Source organism: Chelonoidis abingdonii, chromosome 1, assembly GCF_003597395.2.
Source record: "Chelonoidis abingdonii isolate Lonesome George chromosome 1, CheloAbing_2.0, whole genome shotgun sequence".
Classification (NCBI taxonomy): Eukaryota; Metazoa; Chordata; order Testudines; family Testudinidae; genus Chelonoidis; species Chelonoidis abingdonii.
In genome coordinates, this window is record NC_133769.1 from 98,313,460 (window position 1) to 98,333,201 (window position 19,742).

Genomic DNA, 19,742 nt, shown 5'->3' on the forward strand with positions numbered 1-19,742 from the left:
AGCTAATTGGTCAAATGACATCACTGGCAGCCCTCAGTGCATTCTGTTCCACCTAGGGGTGTCTGTGCCCCACGTCTCCCTCCAGTGTCTCTCTCACCCCGGGCAATGCGCAGCACCCTCATGATGCGGATGATAGTGGGGTTGATGGGAAGAGCTGCATTGATTTCAATCTCCTCCAGCGTGATGCCCATGACTGATAGCAGCACAATGGCCAGGTCCAGCTGGTTCCACCTTAAAAAAAAAAAGGAGGAGGAAGAATGGAGCTTTCCGGTGTGACTGACAGGGGAATGTGAATTCATTATATTTTAAATATAAAGTAAAATAAAATCCTCCAAATCTGTGAATCGGAGGCCTCACTGTGACGGTTAGAGCCTAATATGACAGAATGTCATTTATTCTACTCCCTTCTACTCTGCTTCCTGGACCAATCAGCAGACTCCAACAAGAGGAATGGTTGGATAACTCTTATTAACAGGTCATTGCTCCAGTGTGTTTAAGGTGAAGCTAGTAAGATGTTTGCTACCTGGAAGAAGGAAGAAGTTGAGGCCCCCATGCTCTAGGATTCCACTGCAGATACAGATCCCTCCCCAAACTTCACTGCCTCACCGGACGACCTGTGTGCCCCACTGCTCACCGGTCTTTGAAGAATCGCCGCAGTCCAAACGCCACCAGCTTCAGAACTGCCTCCAGCACAAAGACTGTGGTGAACATGTAGTTGCAGTACTTCAGGGCAGTCTCAAGAGACTGTGGATGGAAAGAGAGGCTGAGAGAGGTGGAGAGTGAGAGGCATTAACTACAGACATGCTTGTGAAGTCACTGAGTTCTAGCCTGCTTGACTGGTCAGGAATGGTGGAGGCAGGAGGGAGCTGCCAAATCCTGGATTGCAACTACTTGAAGGTTGGCACAGACTTACCAAGGGCACTTCCATGCCAAGGGACTCTCAGAATACCTGCTGCTCTGCCCAGCCACGGCTCAGGAGAATGGGCAGGCCTGGGGCAGGGCGGTGGTGTGCAAAGGGTTAACAAAGCATCATCACCCAGTACCTCCGACATCAGCAGCATCAGGTTCATGGGACATCACCCGGGTGTTACGCTATAAATGGCTTCCATAAATCTACAGGGAATGCATCAGAGCAAATAACCTATTGCTATCTGCAGTAAGGGGAAACCACATGTCTCTGGTTGGGGACTAGGTGGGGGTTTAGCAAGCTTCCGCCCTCTGCTCTGATGCCCTGGTTCTCCCGTGTGAGGTCCCTGCTCTCCACCAACAGTGGCACCTACTAGGGAGGCCTGTGGGGGTGAATATTTCCCCCCCTCTCCCACGCCCTCTCCCAAAAAAGTTTTTAGACTTACTCAAAGTACCACAGGCTCTGGCCTGCTCACTTTTAAGCAGTGGCTCCATACTAAATCAGTATGGTGGCTGCTGGAGTAGTCGACTGTCGCTCCAGCTGTGGGGTCACAATATCATTGAAATTTGACCTGGGAGCCCCTTTGTACAGAGAAGGGATACTTCCTGGCTGAAGGAGACCTACCGGAGGGGGCGGGGACTGGAATTAGCCCTTCTCCAAAGAAATATCTGAATTGGTGCCACTGCCACCAGAGGGTTTCTATTAATTGTATGTAGCATGTCTACAGCACCTTTTATCTGGAAATCTAAAAGCACTTCGCAAGAACTGATTAGTGAAGCCTCACCATATGCCTGTGAGGAAATGGGTATGCTTATCCCTATTGCACAGATGAAGAAACTGAGGCACAGGGAAGCTAACTGAGTTGCTCAAGATGTGATGTGTGGGTGAGAAGGAATAAGGGATGCTAATTTTTGCAGAACAAATAGGGGATATAGGGAACCCTGTGAGGAATCCTGGGGGGACGAGGGGGCAGTTCAGGAACACAGGATAAACAGTAACAAAATTAAACAGCCACCAAGAAAGATAAGCTGGACCTAGAGGAAAAACTCGGCAGTGATTCTGAGCAACAATAGACAAGTCACAGCTCTGGTCACTTCTAATACAACCAGCTCCAGCTATGAAATCAGATTTGTCACCTCAGACCCCTCAGAAGTTTACCAAGGGCTTCATGGAGATGGAAAGGGGCTCCCTAGAACTGCATGCTTCTGGACAGACATAGCAGTGAGTGTCGTGCTTTCAGATAGAGGGAGAAAGCCCCCTTTCCAGCACACATTTCCCCCTTCCCGCATGTGTCTGTAACCCTGTCAACAAATATTGAGGATTTCCCAATCTCCCCTACCCCAAATATTTGATCTTTCTCAACCCTCAAGACCTTCTGTTGTGATCACCCTTTTCCAGCTGTGAGAATCTAGGCTGGACTCTCTTCAGACTCTGTCCACACTGCTTCTCTTGTGGAAGGAGGGTGGCTGAGTGAGGGCTCTCTTCAGCTATCCAAGGACTGGGTATGCCAGCTCCTGTAGCACTCCTAACTCACTCCACTGAGGTTCGGGGTTGGCTACTGAGAAACTGAAATCAGATCCATCTAGCAGTGCAAAGCACTAGCTCCCAGGGGCTGTATGCCACTCTCTGCTGGGACCCAAGGGAAACTACAAAGAGAAGCCAAGAGGCTAAACCTGGTCATCCACATGACAGTGGAAAGAAGTCCCTCTATCACCCTGACAGCTGAGTTAACTCTCACAGAATTTTGCATGACAGTTTTCACAGGGACCCTCCTCTACCATCTATCATGGTGGATCATAACATTGGCAGCTGTAGTGAAATTACACAATCAGTTGCTGGCTAATGTTTCGAGCAGGTGGGGTTGCCAGGATAAGGAGTGGGGAGGAGGCATTGCAGAGAGGATAGGTTTGAGGAAGACAGAAGTTAGAAAAGGCTACAGAATATATAGAGATTTCCTTTGTGTTGCAATTTAATCCCCTCTGCAAAGGCTGGGAGATGCTGCTCTTCCAAGTCAATCTCTAATGGCTGCTAAGTTTTACTTATAACCTAGTGACCCCTTATGTGTTTGATTGCTTGGAAGGGAAAGTGTCAAGTCTCTTTTGTTATGGAAAATGAGATGTGGAAAAGAGAGAGGGAGGTAGGGGCAGGGTTTGGTCCCTTGAACTCACTCACCACTGGCTGGTTGTAGTGCTCCAGGGACATGGTGACGACGTTGAGGCAGATGATGAAGGTGATGAAGATGTCCAAGTAGTGGCTGGTGCAGACCGAATGGATGAGGAGGCGGACAGAGCAGTAGGTGGCATAATACGGCAAGCGCTGCGCCTCTTCAATGGTAGGAGGGGGGAAGAGAGAGAGAAAAGATGGAATATAGAGGAGAGAGGGAAGAGAAACAAAGGAATAGGAAGGAAGGGGGGGAAGAATAGAAGCAACGCAAAGGCAGGGAGGGAGGGAGGGTGGGAGGGAGAGACAGAAACAGGAATGAAGAAGGAAGAAGCAGAGGAAACAGATAGAAAAAGGAGACAAAATAAAGAATGCAGAGAAAGAGAACAGAAATGGTGAGGAAAGAGGGCGTAAAAGGAAGGAGGAGGCAGGGAGAGACAAGAAAGGGAAGGTGGGAGCGATAGAAAGAATCTGTTAGTCCTATGTTTGTGGGAATGGCACTAAATCAGCATTTCATGCCTCAACAAGTTAAGATCACAAATGATAAAAAGGAGCAAATGGCTCTAAGAGACACCCAGAGGTGGCACCAGGGAGAGGAAAAACTGAAGAAAGGGAAGGAAGACGGAAGCCCAGGGGCTTGGAAAGGAGGAGAGTAATCAGCCAGGATCTCTGGGGTAAAGGTAGGAAGCAGCAGGGGTGATTGCTAGGGCCCAGGGTCAAGTGTGCATCTGTGATGTTTCTCTCATTGGAGCACAGGAAACAGACACGTGGGGACCATCACTGTGGGGGGACCCTCTTGGTTCCAAGGAAGCCTTGGAACCCAATGAGAGAAACTGCCACAGGAATAGAAAGGCCCAGGAACACAGCATGGATTTTTTCGTCTTCTCCTCTGCCTCATTTTGCACTACACAGGAAAGGATTAGCGCAGAGGTCCGCCCAACAGCACTGTCTGGTGCTGCAGCGCTCTCCAAAGGAGTGTCTAAATCCCTGAGGGCTGCAGTGTGTGTGTTCGGGTGGAGGTTCCCTGTTGATGAGCACATGTGTGCGCGCACACACACACACACATCTATGAATGTGTTATTTTCTAGAGGCAAGGTGTTAAGAAAACAGGCGCCTTTCTCAACACCCCCAGTTGCCATCAGGCACCCTGTCACCTCTTCCCTCTGTTGCCAGGATTCTGACAAGTTGGCTGGGGGTGTCAGGCCCGGTGGTGTGTACGGAAGCCCAGCAGCAGTGTCCCACCAAAAGGAGAGCAGTGCTGAGAGCATTGACATAGACGCTGTTATAGAGAAACTGATCAGTCCAAAAATAAAAGAAGAGGAGGAGGTTTTTCTCAGAAAACCTTGGCCTACGAACCAACCAAACACTTAGGCTGTGCCTTACTCCTGCGCTTCTTCTCCAGGCGCCTCAGGCGCTTCTCCTCCCGCCGGCGTGCCTCCTCTGCCTCCTGGTGCTGCCGGCACTTGTGGAAGTTCTCCACCACCACCCCCACAAACATGTTGAGTACGAAGAAGCTGACAATGAGGAGGAATGAGATGAAGTAAAGGAGCATCCAGGGATTGTTGTTGGTCACTGGCTGGAAAGAAAAGAAAAGAAAAGAAAAGCTGTGATTAGCTGACTGGGAGTCTGAGGTGAGGTGATGAAAATGAAGGAGAGCAGCAGGTTGTGATTGGCTGGACGTGGCAGGATTGTGAAAATGAGGGAGATCAACAGCTTGTGACTGGTTGGCTGGGAAAGGGTTATGAAAAGGAGGTAGGCGCAACAAATAGACTGGGTGTCTGAAAGTCAAGGACAAGCTTATAACAGTAATAATAATAATAATAAAGCACTGAGGATGCTGCACTTACAATTGCAATATAATCATAACAGATCAAATGGACAATTAAAACATCAGAGAATATGACAGACACTAAAGAGACCTGGAGAAAAGGTGTGTTGGGCTGAGGGTGAGTAAATTGCACCTCTAAGGTGCAATGGGGGAAACCCTGAAAGGTGAGGGGTGCCTGAAACCAGGTGTTAGTCAGGTTCCAGTAGAAAGGAGGGCTTGAGCTTCTAGGTTTTTCATCACTGAGCATTTTAAAAGACCAACAGCACTTCTAGTGCTGAGAACAGAGGGTAAGGGTAGTATCCTCATGGCCATTCAGTCCTCTGTCGCTGCAGCCTTCGCCAGGGGCCTGACCCTGCATTACTCAAGTCAATATGAGTTTTGGACACCATTGGGACTTAGCTGCAGGGACAGGGAATCCCAGTTTATAAGCAACTGTAGATCAGGTGGGTGCACCATTTCACGAAAGACATGGGCGACTGCTGCTGTGAAGATATCACAAGATACATAAGGACCCAGCCTGCACAACTTCCCCAGCTGAATAAAGGACAAGAACTACAATGAATGCCCACCTGGCTAATCACTTCCAAACTCTCCTTCCTTTGTATACAGAACCATGGCCCTGACCCACCAGTAATAATGAAAGTGAAGAGAAAGGGCTTGCAGATGGGAGAGGGTCAGAGCAATGTTACAAAATGCTATTGGGTGGAGAGGAAGTTCCAAAAGCTGGCTGAAATAGCATGCTTCCAACTTCCTGCCTGAAGGAGGTCTAGATGGGATGATCAGGAAGAGTCTATACCTGCTGGTCAACAGCCACAGCATCTAGTCCATTATACATAATATTGACCCAACCATCTTTGGAGGCCAGAACGAAGAGGGACATCAGGGCCTGGAACACAACAGAAACACGTCAGACACGGAGCATCTGTGTGTGGTGGAGTGTGGATTGTTCAGGTTTTAAGTTCTTAGGCACAAAACATAACTAAAACTCAAAGTGTCATCCTCCAAGTACTTGTCATCTGCATAACTACTAACAGATGGGAGAGGGAGGGGAGCTGCCAGCAGAGAGGGACCTTTATTCAAGCCTGCCCTTTGGAAGCACCAGAGTAAAAGGTTTCCCCTTGCCAGAGACAAGTGAACTCGGCAATGATTGTATCAGGCTGATGAATTAAAACACAGAAAACCCCAGCACGACATGTCTGCTGCTTATCTGTGAAAATTTATAAATGCCAGAGACATGGCAAAATCTACAAGAGCCATGGCAGAACTGGCCAACACAATCATAAAACACCCACTGGCCACCCCTGCCTTTGAGGAAGCCTTCCTACTTGCATTGCATGGGCCTCAGCTCAGAAACCAGAGAGCTTGGCTTGGCCCCTTGCCTTAGAAGGCAGCACTTCTCTGACTGGACTGGCAGGGAGGCTGCAGAGAGAAGGGAGGATTCTGCCAGTCCTGCAGACGTTTCCATGGTGGAGCCTAAGGGGACTGCATACACGCAGATTGCACAGTCACCATTGGCCCAACTCCCGGCAATGTAAACAGGGGTGTAAGCTGCTTGTGAAGGGCCTGATTCTCCTTTCACTGTTTTTTAATTGCCCTGATGTCAGCGAGTTAGCACCCTGTTCAGAGAATCAGGCCATAAGGGCTCAAAGCTGCAATCATTTCTATGCAATGCCAATGGAAGGTGCACCTGTGCAAGTGAAGGCAGGATTCACCCCTAAGCATGGGTGAGGAACCGGGTGTTACATGTTGAGGGAGCTCAGAGGCTAGCAAGAAGAGGCACTCCTAGGAGAGTGTAAGGAAAAGCAGCCCCCTGCCTCCCATCCCCTGGCTTCACGTGAGTTGCTTGAGCTGTTACATCCCCCTTTCCACCCCTTCAGCGTGGAAGCTGCATCCTTACATGAGTTACTCTGCTTTAACCCAGACACCCATGTCTAACCAGCATCCATCCCCCCACTCCCCGTTCACATGACTGCTGCCTCTGGCCCAGAGTGTGTTCTGGAACATTCCACCCTTCCCCTCGAGATGAGTGCATATAGCCTTGGCGGGAGAGACCCAGAGGGGCAAAGCACAGCCCAGGTTCACCTGAGAGGAGGTGGCTTGGAGGGTCCCGCACGTACCTGTCCAAGGTTGTCAAAGTTGTACTTTTGGTGTACCCACTTGTAATTGGCGGCCACACAGTCAGACCTGTTGGTGATGTTACGGATGTCAACCCCGAGGCAGTGGTAGAACTTCCCCTTGAAGAGCTATAAGATGGAAGTGACTTGGTCAGTGAGTCTCATTCAGACTTCCTCAGTGTCAGGGGACAAAGAGCAATAGGAAGTGCCTCAGAGTAGGAGTGAGACACAGAGCCTTTCACATCTCTGTCACTGACTATAATCTTGTCCTGGGTCAGCAATGACTGAAAGTCCTCCCACTCTGACAGCCATATGGTGGCCTGCTGGGGTTGGATTGGAACCAATGACCTAGAGATGAAATGCCCCATGCCCAATCCCCCCGAGCCATCCGCTCCCTCAGATGGCTGCTAAGTGTACTGAAGGGAAAAAGATCTCTTGTGAGAGCAAAGACCCAGAAAAATATCGCCTACTTCTCCTATACTTTTAAATAAAGGGACACTGATGCAGTTCTTCTGCCCCAGGCTCCTTTTCCATATGGAGGGTACTGGATTGCGCATTTGTACAGGCTCATCAGAACAGTCTGCATACAGACTAAGTATAGCACATTCTCTGAGATGGAAGTAACACCCACTCCAGCACTCCTCTGCAGCACAAGCCTAAAATAAGGAGGATTAACCTCCCCCTGCCTGCCCCCCCATCACATTGTGGGTGGATTTAGCGCTTGGAGTGAAAGGGAGAGAAAGAACTGCCTAGAGCCAGGCATCGCGCAGGCCCCTGTGCAGCTGCCCCAGCTGACACTGCTCTGTCAGTGCATCACAGTCATGACCTGCAGTATGCCTAGCTGCTACTCCACTCCTGGGCCTTCGCTACAGCTCTGCTAATGCCATGATCTGAATATCAGTCTCTACTGTTGAAAGACATCAGCACTGACCCCACCTGCCACTGCCAAAGGCTTAAGAATCATTATGACAAGAACAACACAAAGGAGGACAGAGCGGGGCAGAGGATCAGGCAGGTGTCCTGGGATGCCTGGCCCTCCTCCCAGACACAACTCCGTCTGCTTAACTGTGTCTGCATTACGCTTCCTACCTGGCAGTACAGTGTCGAGTGTGTTGTGGGTGCTTGATAGGCAACAACGACCCTACCTGCACACCCAGGATGCCAAAGATAATGAAGAAGGCACAGCAAATGAGGACAATGTTCCCAATGGGTTTGAGGGATGAGATGAGTGTCTCCACCACCAGCTTCAGGCCTGGGGCACGGCTGATGACCCTGGAAGGGATGGAGAGTGAGGGGGTGACACAGAGAGATGGCAGAGTTCTTTCTTCCCCTGTGCTTTCAGAATCAGACAACATTTGCATCCCAGATATCATGGTGCAGCTATCATCCAGAGGAGAGCGTGCTCTCCCCTAGGCCTGAACGCCGTGGGTTTGAGTCCCTCACAGCAGGACTTGGGCACGTTACCTAATGAGGATACTGCAGTGACTACCTTAGGGGCTGGAGAAGAAGCTGCACAATTAAGAGAAACATCCCTGTGGAGAGGACACTACACAACACTCTCATCCCTAGTAGGATGTTCCTTCAGCCCTTTTCTGATGCACAGCCCTGTCTCTCCATAAAGCATGTTCTAATACTGGCACTGTGTGGCAGCCATTCCTGGGTGGATAGAGAAAGGGACACAGTGAGAGAGAGGATGGAAGGCTAGGAATTTTCCCATGAGGTTCTCACCTGAGAGGACGTAGTGTGCGCAGCAGTCGGAGAACCCGGAGCACCCCCAAAATTTTAGCACCTCCAGCAGAGGCCACTGAGACCACAATGTCAATGAGGGACACAAAGACCAAGAAGCCATCTAGGATGTTCCAGCTGCTGCGGAGATAGGCCTGCTCCCCAAAATATAGGCCTAGAGAGACCACCTACAGGAGAGGAGAGGGGGGAGAGCATGGGGAGTTAAACTCTCCACCATCCAGAGGGGAAGATACTTAATAACTCAATAGCAACAGGTAAAGAAGCAATGAGGACCCATCTTTCACCCTTCTATTACACTCATCTCCTTTCTCAGAAAAGATCCACAGTCTGTGAAGTAAAAATGGAGATACGGATGGCACAGAAATCAAATGCTGGAGTGCGAATGTTCTGGAAAAAACAATAAAGACCCACCAAAGCCTTGATGAAGTCCTCTCCCCTCTCAAACTATATCTGCTCCATTCCCCCAAGCACTACCACACTGGAGGGAGATGGTGATGTTCAGAGGATATGACAAGGTGTGTGCAGTCAGAAGACAAGGGTGCTCATTCATGCTCTTCTGGTGACTTTATGTAAATCACTTAATCCAAATTTTTCAAACCCGAGTATGTAAAATTAAGCATCTAAATCCATATGCAGACATTTAAATAAGTGGTTTGCTTTCAGAGCTGTTGAACACCAGCAGATGCTACCGAAGTCAATGGAATCTGTGAATGCTCATCACCTCTGAAAACCAGGTCCTTTGTTTAGATGTCTAAAAGGTGTTTAATTTCATGCATCCAAATCTGAAAATGAGATTCAAACCCAATGGTTGGACATGCCCCTACCATGACAGAGTTCACAAGGTGTGGGTGGACCTCCTTGGAAGACTGACAGATGGATGGACTGTAGAGGATGGATGGATGAGTAGAAGGCAGATGTGTTGGGCTCGTGACACATGGGAAAAGGCTGACTGTCTCCAGGTGACTTACCTTTAGTGTCATCTCAGCTACGAAGATTGCTGTGAAAATGTAGTTGGATATGGTGAGAAAGATTCTCTCCTAGAAAGAACAGAAAAAAGCCCCTAAAACACTGAGAGACATTTCCACACTTCTGTGAGTTCACTAAATCCTTTGTTACGAACTTGACAAATTTCACTGTCTCTTGAAGGTGGGAGTGAGAGCACTGGCTACAGCCAAGGGCACATGCTGAACAACCTTCATCCCACCTGTCTCAGCTAATGCACCTCAGTCCTGACCTTCAGTGTTCCCTGCTACTCCAATCTTGCAACACCCACACAGCTCGCTAATGCACTGCAATAGTGATCTGCAGCATATGCTGCTAATCCAGTTATGGAGACTTTCATCACCTTGCAATGCAACACGATGCTGACTGGCAGCCCAGCCCTGTCACCCCACTCTTGGACCTCTCCTGAGCCCAGACTTCACCTAACTGTGGTGTCATTTGGCCATGTAGACTCAGCAGAGATGCTCAAAAAGCCATGTCAGCTGTGACCTCTCTTAAGAATGAATTGAGGAGAACCGAGAATATATTCAGCCACTGAAGCACACTAGCCTCTCCCAACCATGGCACTCAGATCCACATTCAAAGCCAATGCAGTAGCAGCACATTTGAATCCTGGCATGCCATTCCCACTGGGACACTGCTACATAGCCAAGTTACCACCCTCTTTTAGTTTCATGGTCCCTGGCTATTTGACTCCCATTGGCAAGCCACGTCCCAACCATGAGGCCTGGAGGGACCCTTCTGCCTTCTACGACAAAGGAAGCTACTCCTGAGAAAGAAGGATTATACTATTTTAAGGCCTTGAAAAGGAGGCAAGCAGGCCTTTTATTCTATACAGAGAAATCACAGAGGGGTGTGTGTGTGTTTGGGGGATGGGGGTTACTCTCCAGTGCTGGGGGCTATCCAGAGCCTATGCAATGCCCAGAGAATTAATGAACTTTGTCCACCACACCCATCCAGGGGTTATGTTCAGCTGAAAAAGGCCGAGGTCGCAAGTTTTCTCACCGTGCTCCGATGCTCGATCTGTGGTCTCTCCAGGGCAATGGTGATGCAGTTCAGGAAGATGAAGGCCAGAACAACGTAGTCAAAGAGCTTGTGAGCAATGATGGTTTGGCAGAGGATGCGGAACCTGCAAGAGAGTTCCAAAAGGATGCATGTGCTTGGGGTAAAATTAAATTTGGTATGGCAGGGGATGGGGAGAGAGGGAAGGGAGTAAGAGTTCTGCCTGAAATGTAACATTCTCTCATGTAAAATCAGCTGCCCTGTTGTGCAAGTTACCAGACTGGAAAGGAGATACGTTTGTTCAGGGAGGAATCATCTTTTTGTTCGGTGTTTCTACAGCACCTAGCACAACAGGGTCCTGCTCCATGACTCGGCTTACCTCAATGCAAGTAATAATAATTCTCTAAAGAGTTCCTCCTGAGAAACCACCTGTATTTGTAAGGACCTTATCCCCTAAGCTCTGTTTGTCTATCCTAGTTATTTCCACCACCACAGTACTTTTATTTCTTTCCCATCACAACACCTCAGTGAGGTAGGGCAGAGCTGTTATCCTCATTTTACAGATAGGAAAGCTGAGGCACAGGGAGGCTAAGTGACTTACCCAAAGTCACACAGGAAATCTGCAGTGGAGCAAGGAATTGAACCTTGGTCTCCCAAGCCCCAGAGACATGCCTAAAGCACCACACCATGCCACCCTTCCTCTCTAGGTTCTGCTCCCATGAGGTGATGATGAGTCACAATCTTTAACCCACTCCCCTCTCCCCCAATTTAGAATTTCTTATCATGCTATGCCTGTGCTGGGATTACCAGAGTGTTCTAGGCATCAAACTCCCTTGTGCTGCTGGCTGATGAGGAATCACTGCCATGAAAATAGATGACTAGTTCTATTCCTGTTAGGATATAGATATTCAGGCCTGTCTGCAAAGGCCTATACTTTAAGAATTTAGGTGTATTCTTATCACTTAGCTAGTTATAGAGGTATAAAAGAAAGAATCAAAAATCACTGTCTGTCTCTGTAATGGCCTTCTCTTACTGTGACAGGCTAAGGCCTTCAGCTAAGATGTAGTTAGGCAACCATAAGCTGGGAAGTGTATGGTCACATCCTCACATTCCAAACTAGTCACATTGAAATAAGGTGCTATTGGGCTATTAGGAATACAATTCTGTCCTTATATTCCTATCACCTCCAGAGAAAAGGAAGAGCCTAGAAGATGTAAAAGGAAACTTAGTCTGATCCCATCCTGTCTGGCGAGAACTCATTTATCAATAGACACAGCTGGAGAACCCTTATGTCTGTATAGAAGGGCCTGGTCCAACACTACGGCGTTAAATCGATTTTAACAGTGGTTAAATCGATTAACGCTGTACCCGTCCACACACAGGCCTCTTTAAACCTTTAAAGGGCTCTTTAAATCGATTTCTGTATTCCTACAGAACGAGAGTGAGTAACGCAAAAATCGATAGTACTACTTCGGAATACTGTTAGTGTGGACGGAAATCGACATCATTGGCCTCTGGGAGTATCCCACAGTGCACTACGATCCGCTCTGGACAGCATTCGAACTCGGACGCAGTGGGCAGGTAAACAGGAAAACCCCGCGAACTTTTGAATTATATTTCCTGTTGCCCAGCATGGAGCTCTGATCAGCACAGATGACATGCCAGTCACAAATCCAAAAAAGAGCTCCAGCAGGGACCGTATGGAGAACTGATCTGATTGCTGTATGGGAGACAAATCTGTTCTATCAGAGCTCCGTTACGGAAGACGAAATGCCAAAGCGTTGAAAAAAATCTCCAGGCTACCACAGTGCTGTGTTGAAAAGCGTACAGAAGCCAGAGACTCAAATGACGCTAATGGAGGGAGGGGTACTGAGGCTCCAGTATCCCACAGTCCACAGCATTCTCCGAAAACTATTTGCATTCTTGGCTGAGCTCCCAGTGCCTGTAGGTTCAAAACACATTGTCCAGCGTGGTCAGGGAATAGCTCCTCAGTTTACTCCCCCCCCACCACGTGAAGAAAGGGAAAGAATATCATTTCTTGATTCTTTCAATGTCCACCCTATGTCTTACTGAATGCTCTGGTAGATGCTATGCTGCAGCAGTGAAGCGCAGTATTCGCCTCCTCTCCCCTCTCCGGTGGCAGACAGTGCAGTAGGACTGGTAACGGTCCTTATGAACCCGAGCGCATGTTTGATAACGGTTCAATATCTAACATGTTGGCCTGAGATGAGGCCAGCCCGGGGGGGCGCCTGGCTAAAAACGAACAGGAATGATTCCTGTCACTCCCAGTAGATGTTACAGAACAGCTGTAACCACTTCATCATAACAACTGGGCTAAGCTTCAATCAGCCCCTCCCTTTCATGTTAAAGGAAAAGATTCGTACTGCCTGGACTATCATAGCAGCAGCATGCTGGTCCTCTCCCCTGCACTGATTAATGTTCTTCCTGGACTGTCATAGCACCGGGAAGGGCTGCCTCCGCCTCATTTATGTCACTAAAAACTCAGTGTTTCTTATTCCTGCATTCTTATAACTTCATGACACAATATGGGCGGGACACGCCACGGTAGCCCAGGAAGGTTGGGGAGGAGGAAGCAATGGGTGGAGTTGTTGCAGGGGGCACCCCCTGTGAATACTGACACGGAGCAGCTTGTGCTCTTCTGATACACTGGTCCTCAGTACACTTGCCCATATTCTAGGCAGGACTGACTCTATTTTTAGAAACCATAAAGGAGGATTGACTCGGGGAGTCATTCCCAGTTTGTTGCTTTGCGCCCCCGCCGATCTCAGCCAGGGGCACTCATAATAGCAGTAGACAGTACAAAGGGGAGAGATAACTGTCATCTCAATTGCCAGTTTACTCGGCAGTAGACGGTACAGAACGACTGGTAACCATCTCTGCTATCATGCAAAAGCAATGAATGGTGCTGTTGTAGTGCTGGAAGTAATCGCCTCTGTCGGCGGATCCAGTACACATACGGGTGACGTAAAGAAAAAAAAAGTGAACAGACTCCATGGTTGCCGTGCTTATGGCGTCTGCCAGGGCAATCCATGGAAAAGGCCGAAGGATTGTCTGCTGTTGTTTTCCCGGAGGAAGGAATGACTGATGACATTTACCCAGAACACCCACGACAACGATTCAACCAGAATTCCAAGGGGCGGGAGGACTGCGCGAACTATGGATGTCTATGAATAGCTACCCACAATGCCAAAGCCTCCCAGAAATCGACGCCTAGCCTCGGACCTGGACGCAACACCACCGAATTACGTGCCTAGTGGGCCACGTGAAATCGAATTTATATCTGTTTTTTATAAAAACGGTTTTAGGCTAATTCGAAATTACCCGTAGTGTAGACGTAGCCATAGTGTGAAAGTCCTCACTTCTGTATTGTTTTGTATGTTTATTTGGCATGGTCTCTGTTCGGGTTCTGTGATTGTTTCTATCTGCTGTATAATTAATTGTGTTGGGGTAAATCAATGAAGGGGTGGAATATAATTGGTGAAATAAACCATGTTACAAGATGTTAGGATTTGGTAGTTAATAGTAAAAATGATTGGTTAAGGAATACCTAAGCAAAAACTCGGCTTGCTATATAGTCTGAAGTCATCAGGAAGTGGGCGGGTGTGGAATTGGAACAGGGACTGGGGATGGAGGATATTAAAATCATGTCTTTGCTAAAGGGGGAAATGGGAACAGGGGATGGGAACAGGAACAGGGACACAGGCAAGGCTCTGTGGTGTCAGAGCTGGGAAGGAGGACACTAAGGAAGGAAACTGGAATCATGCTTGCTGGAAGTTCACCCCAATAAACATCGAATTGTTTGCGCCTTTGGACTTCAGGTATTGTTGCTCTCCGTTCATGCGAGGACCAGGGAAGTGAGAGGGTGAAGGAATAAGCCCCCTAACATTTGCCACAGGGAATTAGCCTTCCAGCTTCTCTAAAAGTCGCCAGAACCAATACAATAGGTAGGAGATCAGCACGTGCAGCCAAGATTCATCTTCCAACAGTTATGATGAACCCCTCTTGTCTCCATGAGCTGTTAATCGTGTGGTGCAGCATGCTGATACCTGGTGATAAACACTGTTTCCTCCTGGTGGAAGGAGGAGTTCTTCTAATATTTATTTTGTTAAGTGCAGTGAATACTAACTTTGCCTAAACAGTGTGGCAGGATTGCTAATAAGTCACCTTTATGGCCTCTAATGCAATGGGGCCCACTCTTGTGCCACCAGAGACATTGCCAATGGCACAGATTAGTTAATAATACATTCTTTATCTTTTTTGGTCAGCATTAGTATTCTCTGCCTTGCCTTAAGTTGCACTGAAGAAAAATGGAGCATTCCCCTGTAAGGAAAACAACAGTAACCTTTTAGGATTCCCCTTCTCTACCCCCACCTCAGGGACCAAACAAGAGTTGGGTGGAGAGGCTGTGACTGGAAGCAACAAAATCGTTCCCATCTTGAAAGTTTAAAGCTGCAGGCAGGGCCAGCTCTCGGAGTTTTGCTGCCCCAAGCAGCTGGAGAGGTGGGGGGGAGCTGCGATTGCGATCAGCGGGGCAATTCGGCGGCGGGTCCATCCCTCCGCCGAATTGCTGCCGAAGAGCTGAATGTGCCGCCCCTCTTCACTGGCCGCCCCAGGCACCTGCTTGCTGCGCTGGTGCCTGGAGCCGGCCCTGGCTGCAGGCTCAGCATCCAATCCACATATGAGGCTGCTGCAACAGGATTATACTAAACCACCCCTCCACTGACAATATTGGGACGAACCTGTTTTGTGGAGAAAAGAGGTAGATGGACCAATCCTCCCGTATCTCACACCAGTCTGGCTTGTAGACATCCATCATCTTCCGGATGCGGAAACACAGGCTCTGCATGACACAAGGGAATGGGTTGTCACTGGCCACCTCCCCACTTCACTGAGAAGTCCAATCTGTCTTTTTTCTTTAAACCTAAAATACCAGTAACTTGGATACATTACCTCCCCAGATCCTCCTCTCTCTGCTCTCTCTTCCCTGACCACAGATGAGGAAATGAGCTGATGTCATAGTCACAGGGGGAGCGATGAGGCAGGTGGAAAATTCATTGGGATGGCTATTCCATAAGACTGTTTTCCTCCCAGGAGGAAGAATATCAAGATTCACTTCTGACTCCTTAAAACTGAACCTGATGCTAGCCTGTACTCTGCTGTGGAACGCTGACACTGACGCTGCCCAGCATGCACTGGATCTTTGTACCAGCACTACCCACGAATCTCAGGAAAAGTGGAGTTAGAGTGCTGGGTCCACAGCCTAACCAATGAGCCTAAGGCATAATGGGCATCTAGTGGCATCTTTCCTCCTAAGTGAAGTCCTCCTAAGTGAAGTCATTTTATACAGTGAAAACTTCTGCTAAAATCTCCATTGCCCCTGACCCCACTGAAGTGTCACAGGAATCTCTTCAGTTCCGGGCACCGGAGCCTTGGAGGCTGGCTAAGAAGCAACACTCTGGTCTTCTTCTGCCTGAGGCTCTGAGAGGGAGCCCATAGGGATTCTACAATCTACTCTTGCCCTGAGCATGAACGTCTCCCAGGCTGGCATAACTCACCTCCCATCTCTTGTGATTGCTGTCCCCCTTGTAAGCCCTTGGTGCTCCTTTGGTGAAGCCCCCTGTACTCACATAGTCTATCTCCTCCTCATCCTCTCCACATTCCTTGCGGTTGTCCATCTTCGGGAAAATCTCCTTAGCGATATTGGGCATTTTGCCATTGCAGTCCTGGTGCTCGCTGGTGCCCAGAGCCACACCCAACTTCCTCACTGCCCTGTGACTGGATGGGACTGATGACGTCAGCTCCACCAGATCACAGGAATCTTTGGTGTCCAGAGAGAGTGTCCGCTGGTGATGAGGGGCCCTTCCCATTCCCTCTCGTTCTCTATCTGCCACCCTGTGCCTTTCCCCAGACAGCAGAGATTCATGCTCGGCAGACAGATGCTTGTGTTTTAGGCTGTGTCCCCGAGCCAGGCTGTTCCAGCTGGAGCGACGGCTCCCCCAGGTCCCGCTGCGGCCCCATGCACCATAATGAGAACTGCGAGAGCTAGACTGTAAGAGAGGGAGACAGCGATTCAGTGACTTGGGTCACAGGGAAGATGGGGCCTCAGCAGTTTAGATCAAAGACTCACCCTTTGGGCCCTAATACAAGATTACAAAGCCGTGCTCTCCCACTCCTTCAGGAGAGGCATTTTGTGAACTCAAAGGTGACCTCTAAATCTGGCATCAAATTAATTATTATTATTATTAATTAATAATTCTTAATTGGTCACTGTCATATTTATTTTATAGCCCCAGTTGTGTGCCAGGCACTTTACAGATAAGCTAAGTTAGAAAGCAAAGGGCTTGTGTAGTCATTTACGGCAGTGGAAAGTGGTACAAAATCAGGTAGGTAGCATTTTGCACTTGCTTTGCAGTGGTGCACAAGGAACAGGGTGATGGATAAACCCCGCCCATAGTCCTTGTCTCAAAGAGCTTACAATCTAAATGAGAGGAGAAAGCAAGAGATATGGGTTAAAGGGTCTCAGCCTAGTCCTCCCCATCACCAAATCCCAACACCAATTGTTACCAGCAGCCATCTCTGCTCAGGAAAAACAAAGGACTGGGATAGCAGGGTATGCCGCACATCAGGACTGAGGTGCACCAGTAAAGCTGTGTGTTGGTGGTTGAAGCGCTCAATGACTGAACTAACAGGAGTGCTAGAGGACAGGATCAAAGTGCACTGGCAGAACTGTGAGTGATGGTTGTCTGCAGGAATGAATAGGGGTGGCAGGCCTAGGACAGGAAAGGGTGCTGCAGGCACGGTTTTGATTTTCACCTGAACTAAGGGCCCCAGAAACTTCCCAAGGTCGAGGACCTGGTAGGTCTGATATTACCCATCCTTTCCTAATGGCAGAAGCTCCCCATGTGTTTTTTATGTTACTGAGGAGGCAGGGCACCATAATTCCATGCTCTGTGCTCCAGAACTACAGCGGAGGGCTAAGAGGTCAATGCATATTTCATTCTGGAGGGAAGACTACAGAGGAGATAACAAGGCAGTTGAATCCTACACCCATAGGATATAGTCATAGTGGAATATGGATTGAGAAATTGGAAATTGCAACCACCTCAGGCTAAATGGGGACAGGCAACAAGCTTCTGTAAGTTTCCAGTAGGGGTAGACCCCCGATGGAATTCCAAGATGGTGGCACTGAGACAATGGATCCCCTGGGTTTCAGAAGAAGTATGTTACTCGTGTGTCTACTCACTCACCAGTGACCTCTGGTCATAGGTCATTCTCCCAAGTGACATCACACTGCTCTTCCTGGAACCCAAGGCAATGAGAATCTGGTCTGGCTGCAGGGAATTCCGGGCAGAACTTGTGACCCCACTAGCTGCCACTGGCTGGTTGGAAGAAGGTAGGGAGGGGTCAAGGTGTCCATTTGGGGTCATGGGAATTGCACAGAGCCTGGGATCTGAGCAGAAAAACACAGAGAGAAAGAAAGAGAGAAAAAGACATTCCTTTCCCTTCTGCAGTTTCCTCCTGCACCATTCAGTGAATGTTTTAATGCTCAGTTTGTTTAGCCCTTTTAGAACCCAACACTGCTTCTTGGTGCTTTTTGGTTGTATAGAATGGGTTAGTCAGGACAGTGATGGACTTGAGACCATGGCCTCTCTCCCAAGCACCAGGTGCACTGATTCCTCAGAGTCCTTTGAACTACCTCTACCTCTCAATGGGCATACCTCTAGGATGTGAGGTGGGGTGCAGAAAAACAAAAGTGATGATGCAACTTGCCTTTCTCTCTACCCACCCCATAGCATCTTCTCTTCCTTGTCTCTTCTCCCTGCCCCTTTGGGCAATGCTGGCAGCATTCCCTCTCCTCTGGCTTTGGAGGGGGAAGGGTGTTTCATGCAACAGCTTTCACCTAGCTGAGTCCACTTGCTCAGCCTCCTTCGCTCTAATGGACCCAGAGCAGGGAGTGTGCTTACAAGAGAGCTCTGCTTAAGCCCAGGCAGAACCAGTGGCGAGTCGATCAGATAGCTTTCCCTGCAGACTCACGCTGCGAGGCTCTTGCCTGGGAGCACTTGAGGGAGACAGTGCCCTCATTGCTAGAATTAGGGGGCAGTCATCCACACATCTCAAACAAATGCTACGACTGTGGGACCAGCAGCCATTGAATATTTTAGGCATGTTCCTTGTGTTTCTCAGATCAGTTTGTTGGGCTGAGATACTGAGGGGCGGCTTGAGACTCATTGGGGTCCAGATCCACCAAAACTTTGTGGACTTCTTGGAAATCCTTTATCTTTCTTCAAATTCCCATGCACACACTCTTCCTCCCAGTCTGCTTTGAATTCTCACTGACTCACTGCTGCACTGGCTCCCTCACTGCTCATAGACCCTAAGGATCCAGCAAACCTGCTTTAATTTTCTCCTGCGGGGTGTCAAGGAGAGGCACAGATGGGAGAAAGAAGAGATCAAAATATTCTTAATAATGTGATATGCCGCTCTTTTCTATCAGATTCATAGATATTAAGGCCAGAAGGAAACATTTTGATCGCCTAGTCTGACCTCCTGTATAACACAGACCATCATAGGCGCCGACTTCCCTCTGCCCAGTGAGTGCATCCCCTCCAGTCCCGAAGCACCCATGCAGTTGGTGCCTATGCCAATGGTTAATTATCCTCACTCTTAGAAATGTGCCCCTTATTTCTAGTCTGAATTTGTCCACAGCTTCAGCTTCCACCCATTGGATCTCATTATGCCTTTTCCTGCTAGATTAAAGAGCCATCTACCATCAGAAATATTTTCCCTCTGTACACGCTTGTAGACCATGATCAAGTCACCTCTTAACCTTCTCTTGGATAAACTAAATCATGAGGCATGTTTTTTAGACCTCAAATCATTCTTGTAGCTCTTCTCTGAATCCTTTCCAATTTAAGTGTAGACACCAGAACTGGACACAGAATTCCAGCAATGGGCTCACCAA

General features: G+C 48.6%; 1 protein-coding gene across 1 annotated transcript in view; it reads right to left on the bottom strand.

Annotated features, from left to right (window-relative positions):
- The window catches only part of CACNA1I (calcium voltage-gated channel subunit alpha1 I), a 162,300-nt gene that overhangs the window by 23,570 nt on the left and 118,988 nt on the right, over window positions 1-19,742 (bottom strand). The window contains exons 14-26 of the mRNA XM_075068160.1: window positions 18,028-18,230; window positions 16,408-16,827; window positions 15,520-15,620; window positions 10,763-10,886; window positions 9,724-9,792; window positions 8,738-8,922; window positions 8,155-8,281; window positions 7,013-7,138; window positions 5,692-5,781; window positions 4,451-4,643; window positions 3,080-3,231; window positions 635-744; window positions 98-231 (exon numbers count right to left, since the gene is read on the bottom strand). Of these exons, the coding sequence (XP_074924261.1) occupies window positions 98-231; window positions 635-744; window positions 3,080-3,231; window positions 4,451-4,643; window positions 5,692-5,781; window positions 7,013-7,138; window positions 8,155-8,281; window positions 8,738-8,922; window positions 9,724-9,792; window positions 10,763-10,886; window positions 15,520-15,620; window positions 16,408-16,827; window positions 18,028-18,230 (2,034 nt within the window). The remainder of the gene's footprint in view (window positions 1-97; window positions 232-634; window positions 745-3,079; window positions 3,232-4,450; window positions 4,644-5,691; window positions 5,782-7,012; window positions 7,139-8,154; window positions 8,282-8,737; window positions 8,923-9,723; window positions 9,793-10,762; window positions 10,887-15,519; window positions 15,621-16,407; window positions 16,828-18,027; window positions 18,231-19,742) is intronic.